This window comes from Erpetoichthys calabaricus, chromosome 8 (assembly GCF_900747795.2).
Source record: "Erpetoichthys calabaricus chromosome 8, fErpCal1.3, whole genome shotgun sequence".
NCBI lineage: Eukaryota > Metazoa > Chordata > Cladistia > Polypteriformes > Polypteridae > Erpetoichthys > Erpetoichthys calabaricus.
The window spans coordinates 149,153,401-149,166,161 of NC_041401.2; the positions used below are offsets into that span (position 1 = coordinate 149,153,401).

Here is a 12,761-nt window from a genome sequence, read left to right on the forward strand (position 1 = left end):
AGAATTTTTCTATATTTCTGCATAAATATGACCTAAAATATCATCAGATTTTCACTCAAGTCCTAAAAGTTGATAAAGAGAAACCAGTTAAACAAATGAGACAAAAATATTATACTTGGTCATTTATTTATTGAGGAAAATGATCTAATATTACATATTTGTGAGTGGCAAAAGTATGTGAACCTCTAGGATTAGCAGTTAGTTTGAAGGTGAAATTAGAGTCAGGTGTTTTCAATCAATGGGATGACAATCAGGTGTGAGTGGGCACCCTGTGTTATTTAAAGAACAGGGATCTATCAAAGTCTGCTCTTCACAACACGTTTGTGGAAGTGTATCATGGCACGAACAAAGGAGATTTCTGAGGACCTCAGAAAAAGAGTTGCTGATGCTCATCAGGCTGGAAAAGGTTACAAAACCATCTCTAAAGAGTTTGGACTCCACCAATCCACAGTCAGACAGACTGTGTACAAATGGAGGAAATTCAAGACCATTATTACCCTCCCCAGGAGTGGTCGACCAGCAAAGATCACTCTAAGAGTAAGGCGTGTAATAGTTGGCGAGGTCACAAAGAACCCCAGGGTAACTTCTAAGCAACTGAAGGCCTCTCTCATATTGGCTAATGTTCATGTTCATGAGTCCACCATCAGGAGAACACTGAACAACAATGGTGTACATGGCAGGGTTGCAAGGAGAAAGCCACTGCTGTCCAAAAAAAACATTGCTGCTCGTCTGCAGTTTGCTAAAGATCACGTGAACAAACCAGAAGGCTATTGGAAGAATGTTTTGTGGACGGATAAGACCAAAATAGAGCTTTTTTGTTTAAATGAAACCATTATGTTTGGAGAAGAATCTTATCCCATCTGTGAAACGGGGCGGAGTGGTGGCTCTGAGGCTAAGGATCTGCGCTGGTATCCTGAAGGTTGCCGGTTCGAATCCCCGTCACTGCCAAAAGAGATCCTACTCTGCTGGGCCCTTGAGCAAGACCCTTAACCTGTAATTGCTCCAGGGGCGCTGTACAATGGCTGACCCTGTGCTCTAACCCCAAGGGGTATGCGAAAACTAACAAATTTCTAATACGAGAAATCGTATAAGACGAAATAAAGAACAAAAAAAAAAAACATGGTTGTGGTAGTATCATGGTTTGGGCCTGTTTTTCTGCATCTGGGCCAGGACGGCTTGCCTTTATTGATGGAACAATGAATTCTGAATTATATCACAGAATTCTAACTTTGTTTAACTGGTTTCTCGTTATCTACTTTTAGGACTTGAGTGAAAATCTGATGATGTTTTAGGTCATATTTATTGCAGAAATCTAGAAAATTCTAAAGGGTTCACAAACTTTCAAGCACAACTATAAGTTAAACAATACAATAAAACACTTACACAGTGATACATTGAGATACGAGTGCCCCAATGTACGAGGTTTTTGAGATATGAGCCGTCACTAGGTCGATTTTTTATCTTGAGTTACAAGCCAAAATTCAAAATACGAGCCATCAAAGAGCTTGTCCCCGCACATTCTGAGGAACTGACGACAGAGGAGTTGACGGAACTACATACGCAGCAACATAAAGAGGTTCTGCAGGAGATCGGTATCACGGAGGAGTTTATCTCTTAAAGTGAGATAAAGGAAGTGTTTGCAATGTGGGAAAAAGTTTCGAACTTTAAAGAAAAGAAACACCCTGAAAAAATTACAAACGATCATACAGTGGCGCTATTTAATGACACTTGCCTAACACCTGACTTTATTGAAAAGAAACTGAACGTGCAGCCATGCTATTTAATGACACTTGCCTAACGCCTGACTTTACTGAAATGAAACTGAACTTGCAGCGCCGCTATTTAATGTCACTTGCCTAACACCTGACTTTACTGAAGTGAAACTGAACTTGCAGCCGCGCTATTTAATGACACTTGCCTAACGCCTGACTTTATTGAAAAGAAACTGAACGTGCAGCCGCGCTATTTAATGACACTTGCCTAACGCCTGACTTTACTGAAATGAAACTGAACTTGCAGCGCCGCTATTTAATGTCACTTGCCTAACACCTGACTTTACTGAAATGAAACTGAACTTGCAGCCGCACTATTTAATGACACTTGCCTAACGCCTGACTTTACTGAAATGAAACTAAACTTGTAGCGCCGCTATTTAATGTCACTTGCCTAACGCCAGACTTTGCTGAAAAGAAACTGAACGTGCAGCCGCGCTATTTAATGACACTTGCCTAACTCATTTCAGAAACATTCTAAAGGGGAGGACTAAACAAAGCTCCTTGGACAGGTTTCTATTGAAACGCCCTGCAAATGAAACTGATGAAAGCATGGCGAGAAAGAAAATTAAGTTTAGCAAAAGTGAAGAGAAAGAAAAAAAAAAACATTACAATACGCTAATCGGCTTTGCCAATGTCTGTTTATTTCTTTAGATTCTCTTTTATGTATTAGGTTTTATTTTGTTTGTATACAATATTTGTTCATTATAAATACATTTTTCTTATGTTGAAAACATTTAACAAAAAATTGGGGTGGTTTTTTGGGGGCTGGCACGAATTAATCTCATTTCAATTAATTTCAATGGGGAAAATTAATTTGAGATACAAGCATTTTGACTTAAGAGCTCGGTCACGGAACGAATTAAACTCGTATCTCAAGGTATCACTGTACTGTGTTTATTCCGGCAGTGCAGGATCTTTGCAACTTTGTTGTTCTTGAATTACACTAATAGTAATAATTTAAGGTTATATTTAACATTCTAAGAGTGTGTGGTTCAGCACTGATCAATCCAATGCAGCATAAAATGGAGAGCTTCAGGTAATCCTGGACAGTGTACGAGCTCATCACAGGCTACCAACCTAGCATACAAACACACACCCATTTTCATCAAATGCTAATTGGAGTGTCAATAAATTTAACATGAATGTTTTTAGAGTGTTGGGGGAAATCAGTCTGCCTATAGCAAATCCTAGTCAGACACTAGAAAACTGCAGATTCCATATAGACAGTGTCTTAATCAAGAAATGAAGCCAATCATTTGAAGCTGTAAAACAACTGCTTTAGAAACCACTGTGCTGCTGTTCAAGTCCCACCCAAGATTAACGCCTTGGATTTAATTTTGGGGGATGAAAGCACTCAATCTATGCTATGCCAGGAGAATCTTTCTTACACAATAACAAGATAATCCGATCCCCTAAGTGCTAAAGCTCCTAACATATGTGGTATGCATTGATCCATCTGAGGAAGACAGTATGATGGATTGTCTATCTGACTACGTAACATTTCTCGTCTCCTGGGTAATCAATTTCACGTTCTTTTTTTAAAATCATTATAAATATTAACATACAGTACATACCATGTACATAAAGTTTATAATGAGTGGGTTGACCACTGATGTCCAACCATGGCATCCTTCTTTGAAAAGCTGTTAATGAATGTGAATTAATTAATTATAACTTTCTTATTTATATTTACTTAATTACTACTTTCTGTGCACACCTTAGATTGAAATTCATAGTCAATTGAGTTTAAGTTTGCACATCAGTTCAGAAATGTAATTTTGACTTCATTTAATAAGTTTTATTTCCCTTGTATTAAGCAGCAGTTGGGTACCATTTGTTCTGTTAACAATATATACTACTTTTGTCTGTGCAGCACAAAGTGTAGAAAGTATGATTTAGTGAGCTTTCTAAACAACATTGATTTGATCTTTTATTCCAGATAATGCGTTTTCATGGTTCCTTTTTGCCAGTCTACATTGCAGTAAATCTACTGTTAGCTTATGAAGGCCAAATGAATTTCCTGATTAAGACAGGTATGTGCTTTTGTTAAGCAGCTATCTACTTTTCTTTGCTAATATACTTTTGTCCTTATCCCTAAGTTTTTACACTGTAAATCCACTGTTCTTGAAGCAATTTTAGTCTATTTTTTGTCAAATTTTCTAATTTTGCCTAAATCATACAAAGTAAAAAAAAACCATATTTAATATGAAATGTAATCATGTTTTTCTAGCTTGCATAAAGAATAAAAATGTTCAGGGTAGAGGTAACCAAAGTTATAAACAATAAGCATCTATATTTTTCTGTACAGGCCTCCATATTCTACATAAAAGACATCCTGTACTACCACTCAGGGCAAGATTTGTTTTTACATAAGCTCAGTTAAAGCAGTCACTTGATTTACTGAAAAGCCAGGGTTCATAACTAAATTAAACCCCAAATAACACCAGTCAACGTTTGCAGTATACCAATTAGCATTTATTTGAGAAAGTGGATTACTTGGATTTAACTTTTGCCTTAATGCATTTAGTGGAAGACAGCTGGTTTCCCAGTTGTCTTTCTTATACCTCTCAACGGACTTTTCATTCCATATTATGGGCTATCTATAATATTGAAACAGTGTCAGTTGATGGTGTAATGTTGAGACGTCATAGTTCTGACTCTAATAAATAACTCTAAAGATAATATGGGGACCATGGCGAAAATGGTGAGGGAAATACTAGGTTAAAGAAAATGTTTAATGTAATAAACAAGAATAAAAGTGTACTAACCATCACACCATCATCACAACCTGAGTGGAGTTATTTCTTTGTTGATAAATCACACTGTAGTATTATTGCCACTTATTCTGAATCTGAGCCATCCCCTGTTGGGCAAAGACAAAAGTTATATGTTAGAAACATTACTTATTATGAGTTGTCATCATGTGCCAAATTTCAAGAAGTGAAAAAGAAAGCTGTGCATAAAGAACAGACAAACAGACAGATTGTGCTTTACATTATATAAAGATTACCTACACTTAATATCTGGTGGTAAATGTTTACTTATCAGCCTACTGTCTCTGTTATTCCCTGTATTCAGTCTATGCATGCGAGGACCTATTTAAACTTGCAGACATGATTTTTCACTTTTTAAAAAGTTTACAACAGCAAATTACACAACTTTTAGTTTGAAAGTGTATTAAACTTAAAAACTGCAGTTGGTTCGATCTTGTTGCCTTCAGAATGTCAGATTATACAACTGGGATTCTCAGGGGTGACAAATTACACGACTCTGTGATGACTTTCTAACACAGATTCAAATTCCAAATTATCTCAAGCTTCCTACGTATTGACAGCCAATTAACTTGCTGTCTGACAGTGCTGGTACCTGTATGAGGTCTTTCAGTTCAGTCATGATCTTGGTCCTTTTAGTTTCCTGTGTCAGTTCTGCTGTGCTATGACAGACATGTGACATCAAACAGATGAACCCAAAACTCCCTGTATTCCTCCTGTCGTAGTAAATTGTATGCATTGTTCTTCTAGTTGACCACTGATTGGTTTTCAGCTGTGTCACACACACAAATCTGCCCCAAGCAATTTAAAATAAATTACTGGTGTAAGTCACAGATTAGACTGACTGAGTATACACAAATAGCTGAAGCATGCCATTACTGCATCCTAATTGCTAAAATTATGTAAATGAAGTCTGCCGCTGAAAATCACTGGAAAAAAATCACGTAATTTGAAACTTTCACAGTAGTAGTGGTTACCTTCTTATGAACAAGGTTGCTCCTTGTTTGTTTCTCTAGCCTACATAGAGTATATTCCAAGTTTTTCCAGAAGGGCAATCAGAAGAATTTTTTTTTTATTTTATAAAGATAATCTTAATGTAACTGTCTTCCGTCTGTCCTGATTCTCTTTCATTTGAATATTTGGCTATAGAAAGGCAAAGTTTTCAGCGATTAATTGTTATACTTATTTATCATCTCCTAAAAGCCAGTATTTCATTTTTAACAGTCTTTAAATTTGCTCAATTATTTATGTTCTGTTTTTACTAACTTGGTGGTTTTTGTAATTGTAATATACATGTTGATGCTCCGAGTTGTACATTTTCCACTGGGTTTGTGAAATGTGAATGTTTTCTGCTGATTCAATCACGAGGATGGTAATACTCATAAGCACGGTCCACATTTATACTATGGACTTTGCCTTAGCTGACAACTCTCTTGGCATCAATACCCAGATGAGTGACGTTGGTGTCTTGGATTACAGAATGGTACTGTATTGATGAATGTTTTAAATATGCTACTTGCTTCCTGTACCTTATATATAATATATATATATATATATATATATATATATATATATATATATATATATATATATATATATATATATATATATTGTGATAAGCTGCCCGGACACAGACAGACGGACACCATATTCAAGTCCACCACACGTTTATTGTACATTATAAATACAGTTCAATAAGTGCACAAACCCAGTGCCAAAGCACCAATCTCCCCAAAATCCAGGCTCTCACTCAGTCTCTGCCTGCTCGTCAGGCCGCCTCCTCTCTCCTGCCTCGCAACCTTGTCCACTCCTCACCCGACTCCAGTCCTTCTCTGCAGGGAGGAGGCCCCTTTTATAAGTGCCCGGATGGGCTCCAGGTGATCCCCGACACTCCCTAGACACTCCCTTGTGTGGCGGAAGTGCCGGCTGTGTTCCCGGAAGCCCTCCGGGTGTTCCCAAACTTCTTCCCCCCAGTACTTCCTGGTGTGGCGGAAGTGTTGGGGTTCCGGGTCCTTCAGGTATGGGGGCGCCCCCTGGCGGAGACTACAGGCCCCTGCAGGGTTGGGCTTCCAAGCCCTGCACCCGTGGCCCTCAAAGGAACCAGGGCGGCCGCCCCCCTCGTGGTCTGGAGGAGGAATGAGCCCTCCTCCTGTCCTCCTGGGCGTCCCGGCTGGGCACCACCCCCAGCCACGTGCCACAATATATATATATATATATATATATATATATATATATATATAATATATAATATATCTGAAAAATAATTATATATAAAATATATAATTAGTGAAATAAAGTTTCCCTGGCTGCAAAAATGGTTTAAGTTTTAATACATGGTGTACAGATTCAAGTCCAAAGTAGAACTGCCCAAGTTTGAAGGATGAGGGGTTTTTATAGTTGATTCCCAGGAAGTGACATCCTCGGGGCTGGGACAAGCAGGATTTCTTGTACTTGGTCTGCGGAGAGAAAAGAGAGCGGTTTAGCACAACGCACTACCCTCCAGCCTGGTGTGGAATTGCTGTTTTCTGGTCCATTTGGTTGACTCCCGAGCACATGTGTGTGACATGCCCCCACCCCCCCAGCCAAGACCCATTGGGTCAGACGTACCTGGCCGAGAGGTTGTGGCATCTCAAAAGGGCATCGGCATTGGCCTGAAGGTTACCCTGGCGGTGAAGAACCAAAAACTTGTACGGCTGTAGGTCCAAGAACCACTTAGTGACCCATGGGTTCAACTCCCTGTGCAAGGCCATCCACTGTAGAGGCGCATGGTCCATCCCCAGGGTGAACGCACAGCCCAAGAGGTAGTACCTCAGCTGGGTGATTGCCCATCTAACTGCTAGGGCTTCCCCCTCCACCACCGCATACCTGATTTTGCGGTCCAACAGTTTCCGACTGAGATACATGACATGGTGCTCAACTCCATCAACGCTTTGGCTCATCACGGCTCCAAGACCTGTGTCCGAAGCATCCATCTGGAACATAAAAAGTAAAGAAAAGTCAGGAGTTTTCAATACTGGAGCTGACGTAAGTGCCTGCTTCAAGTCACTAAATACAGCTCTCGATTTAGCATCCCATACTACATGATATGGGCACCTCTTCTTTGTGAGGTTTGTCAAGGGTGACGCTCTCTGGGAAAAACTGGGCACAAACCGGCGATAGTAGCCCGCTAGTCCGAGAAAGGCTTGGACTTGCCGCTTGGTTCTCAGACGGGGCCATTTCAAAATGTTATCAACTTTTGAACACTGTGGTCATACAATACCCCAATGCAAAATGCAAACTCTATTATTATTTTTCTTCTGCACAGGACACAGTGTGCAAATTACCCACAAGGCTCAGTCCTTTTTACTTTTCTTTTTAAGTCTTCTCCCATATCTTCTGCCACCTCTACTCCTCCACTCGCAAGCTCCATCCTCTTCCACCCAACTCCAGCTCCCTCAACTCCGGGTGTACCTGCTTCCTGATCTGGCAGTACTTCCTGGTGTGGTAGAAGTGCTGCATACCATGGCTTCTGAACTATCCAGGTGCCTCCTGGCAGTGGCCATGGTTCCCCACAAGGACGAGCTTCCAAGCTCTGTTCCCGTGGCATCAGCACCCACCAGGGCGGCTGCTTCTCTCCAGGTCCTTCCATCCTACAGGCGTCCCGACTGGGCATGAGCCCCAGCCGACCACCATGATATATATTACATATATATATATCTGCGGTGGGTTGGCACCCTGCCCGGGATTGTTTCCTGCCTAGTGCCCTGTGTTGGCTGGGATTGGCTCCAGCAGACCCCCGTGACCCTGTGTTCAGATTCAGCGGGTTAGAAAATGGATGGATGGATGGATGGATATATATATATATATATATATATATATATATATATATATATATATATATATATATATATATATATATATACAGTTAAGTCCATAAATATTTGGACAGAGGCAACTTTTTTCTAATTTTGGTTCTGTACATTACCACAATGAATTTTAAATGAAACAACTCAGATGCAGTTGAAGTGCAGACTTTCAGCTTTAATTCAGTGGGGTGAACAAAACAATTGCATAAAAATATGAGGCAACTAAAGCATTTTTTTTTAACACAGTCCCTTCATTTCAGGGGCTCAAAAGTAATTGGACAAATTAAATAACTGGAAATAAAATGTTCATTTCTAATACTTGGTTGAAAACCTTTGACAGCCTGAAGTCTTGAACTCATGGACATCACCAGATGCTGGGTTTCCTCCTTTTTAATTCTTTGCCAGGCCTTTACTGCAGCGGCTTTCAGTTGCTGTTTGTTTGTGGGCCTTTGTGTCTGACGTTTAGTCTTCAACAAGTGAAATGCATGCTCAATTGGGTTAAGATCAGGTGACTGACTTGGCCATTCAAGAATTTTCCAATTACTTTGCTTTAATAAATTCCTGGGTTGCTTTGGCTGTATGTTTTGGGTCATTGTCCATCTGTATCATGAAACGTCGCCCAATCAATTTGACTGCATTTAGCTGGATTTGAGCAGACAGTATGTCTCTGAACACCTCAGAATTCATTCGGCTGCTTCTGTCCTGTGTCACATCATCAATAAACACTAGTGTCCCAGTGCCAATGGCAGCCATGCACGCTCAAGCCATCACACTGCCTCCACCGTGTTTTACAAATGATGTGGTATGCTTTGGATAATGAGCTGTTCCACGCCTTCTCCATACTTTTTTCTTGCCATCATTCTGGTAGAGGTTGATCTTGGTTTTCATGTGTCCAAATAATGTTTTTCCAGAACTGTGCTGGCTTTTTTAGATGTTCTTTAGCAAAGTCCATTCTGGCCTTTCTATTCTTGAGGCTTATGAGTGGCTTGCACCTTGCAGTGCACCCTCTGTATTTACTTTCATGCAGTCTTCTCTTTATGGTAGTCTTAGATATCGATACGCCTACCCTCTGGAGAGTGTTGTTCACTTGGTTGGCTGTTGTGAAGGGGTTTCTATTCACCATGGAAATGATTCTGCGATCATCCACCACTGTTATCTTCTATGGACGTCCAGGTCTTTTTGCGTTGCTGAGTTCACCAGTGCTTGCTTGCTTTCTCAGGATGTACCAAACTGTAGATTTTGCCACTCGTAATATTGTAGCAATTTCTTGGATGGGATTTTTCTGTTTTCGCAGCCTAAGGATGGCTTCTTTCACCTGTATGGAGAGCTCTTTTGACCGCATTTTGTCTGTTCACAGCAAAATCTTCCACATGCAAGCACCACACCTCAAATCAACTCCAGGCCTTTTATTTGCTTAATTGATAATGACATAACGACGGACTTGCCCATACCTGCCCATGAAATAGCCTTTGAGTCAATTGTCCAATTACTTTTGAGCCCCTGAAATGAAGGGATTGTGTTAACAAAATGCTTTAGTTGCCTCACATTTTTATGCAATCGTTTTGTTCACCCCACTGAATTAAAGCTGAAAGTCTGCACTTCAACTGCATCTGAGTTGTTTCATTTACAATTCATTGTGGAAATGTACAGAACCAAAATTAGAAAAAAGTTGTCTCTGTCCAAATATTTATGGACCTAACTGTGTGTGTGTATGTGTGTATATATATATATATATATATATATATATATATATATATATATATATAATATATATGTGTTCAGGTCTTGTTCTTCAGTCATCTTTTAGAACAAATCCTTGTCGACTACGCCAATTGTGGGAAAAACCCGAGAAAACAAGTCAAAAGACAAGAAAAAAGGTTTGGGACCGTCCCCGTATATTGCCCTATGACAATTTAAAAGAAAAAAACAGATCAAAAGTCTTCAAGATTTGAAAATACAAGTGACAGTTTTACTTTGTGAAATGGTCGTTTAAATACAGACAGGATTATGGGAAAAGGAAATGATTGGCATGAAGTGGGGCGGCACGGTGGCGCAGTGGGTAGCACTGCTGCCTCGCAGTTGGGACACCTGGGGACCTGAGTTCACTTCCCGGGTCCTCCCTGCGTGGAGTTTGCATGTTCTCCCCATGTCTGCGTGGGTTTCCTCCGGGCGCTCCGGTTTCCTCCCACAGTCCAAAGACATGCAGGTTAGGTGGGTTGGCGATTCTAAATTGGCCCTAGTGTGTGCTTGGTGTGTGGGTGTGTTTGTGTGTGTCCTGCGGTGGGTTGGCACCCTGCCCAGGATTGGTTCCTGCCTTGTGCCCTGTGTTGGCTGGGATTGGCTCCAGCAGACCCCCGTGGCCCTTTGTTCGGATTCAGCGGGTTGGAAAATGGATGGATGGATGGATGGCATGAAGTGACGTTATGAACAGGAACCGGAAGTAACGTCATTGAAGTGAGTCGGAATTGATGTGGTCTTTAGGAGCCGGAAGTGAGGTTGTTGACGATGGCCGGAAGTGATATAGTCGCGGCCATTTTGATACCCGGGAGTGGAGGCCATTATTTTTCTTCGGGTTTTCTGTAGAAAGAAGAGATCCAGGTAAGTACCACGTGACACCCATATCTCGCGATAGTTCACTCACCTTTAGGCTCTTTGACTGCCTCCTACTCGCACGTGTGTGACATGACCCCCCCCCCCTCCTCAGCCCAGACCCATCGGGTCGGGCGACCTGCACCGAGAGGTCGTGCACATGGGAGAGAGTATCCGCATTAGCCTGTAAGGAACCTCTACGATAAATGACACTAAAACGATAAGGTTGTAAATCGAAAAACCACCTAGTGACGCGTGGATTCGACTCCCGATGAAGGGACATCCACTGTAAAGCAGCATGATCCGTCACCAGAGTGAACTCACGCCCCAATAGATAATACCTTAAGGACGTAATAGCCCACTTTATCGCCAAGGCTTCCCTCTCCACTGTAGCATACGTGGTCTCCCAATCCAGCAGTTTCCGGCTGAGGTATATTCCGGGGTGTTCAGCACCGTCGACGCATTAGCTTAGCACGGTACCCAGTCCTGTGGCCAATGCATTGGTCTGGAGAATGAGGCAGAGAAAAGTTAGGAGATCTCAAAACAGGTGCTGAAGTAAGGGCCAACTTTAAGTCACCGAATGCTTTATCAGCCGAATCATCCCATACCACTTTTAAAGGTGCACGTTTCTTTGTGAGACTAGATAAGGGCGCAGCAATTTTGGAGAAATGAGGTGCACAACGGCGATAGTAACCTGCCAACCCCAAAAAAGCTTGAACTTGCCTCTTAATGATGGCATCTACTTTATTGCATTGTGGTTTAACAGTACCTCCGCCCACCAGGTAGCCTAAATATTTGGCTTCACAAAACCCAAAATAACATTTCTTCGGATTAATATGAAGCCCTGCTAACGCTAGTATTGAGAGAACAGTTTTAACCTGCACTACATGATCCTTCCATGTGCCGGAATAAATGATTACATCATCCAGGTAGGCGGCACTAAATTAATTGTGGGGCCGTAGCAGTGTGTCTACCAGACGTTGGAATGTAGCTGGTGCCCCGTGCAAACCAAAAGGAAGAACCCTGTACTACCAATGTCCACTTGGAGTACTAAATGCGTTTTTTTCTTTAGCAGAGGCCGCTAAGGGAATTTGCCAATACCCTTTCGTCATGTCAAGAGTAGTTAGGAATTGTGCGTTCCCCAGTCGATCGAGCAAATCATCCACTCGCGGCATGGGATACTCATCAAACTTAGAGACCTGATTAAGACGACGGAAGTCGTTGCAAAACCTCCACGACCCATCAGGCTTAGAAACTAGGCCAATTGGACTAGACCAAGGGCTATAGCTTTCTTCAATAACCCCTAATTCTATCATTCACCTAATTTCCAACTCTACTTCCGCTTTCTTTGCCTCCAGGAGCCTATAGGGTTTCTCTCTGACAATTACTCCAGGGTCGGTAATGATGTCATGAACAATCAGCGCAGTACATCCAGGAATCTCATCCACAACTTTGGGGACAGACAAGATAGCGTGTCTGAGATCTTGTCGTTGTTCTGACGTCAAGTCGGTACCGAAATTAAGATGGGGTTGAGACATAAACAGAGAACAAGGCTGGCCGGAGGAGGGATCAAGTTCCCTATCCTTCCACGGTTTCAGCAAATTAATGATATACGCTTTCATTCGGTCGACGATTGGGTTGTTTAACCAAATAATCGACGAGACCCTTTCTTTCCTTAATTTCATAAGGACCCTGCCAATGGACTAATAATTTGGAATATGAAGTTGGGACAAGTACCATTACACGATCACCCGGGACGAATTCCCAGAGGGCGGTGTTAC

General features: G+C 41.4%; 1 protein-coding gene across 1 annotated transcript in view; it reads left to right on the forward strand.

Moving 5' to 3' along the window:
* pgap1 (post-GPI attachment to proteins inositol deacylase 1) overlaps positions 1-12,761 on the forward strand; it is a 319,938-nt gene that overhangs the window by 257,200 nt on the left and 49,977 nt on the right. The window contains exon 20 of the mRNA XM_051930514.1: positions 3,715-3,808. Within this exon, the coding sequence (XP_051786474.1) occupies positions 3,715-3,808 (94 nt within the window). The remainder of the gene's footprint in view (positions 1-3,714; positions 3,809-12,761) is intronic.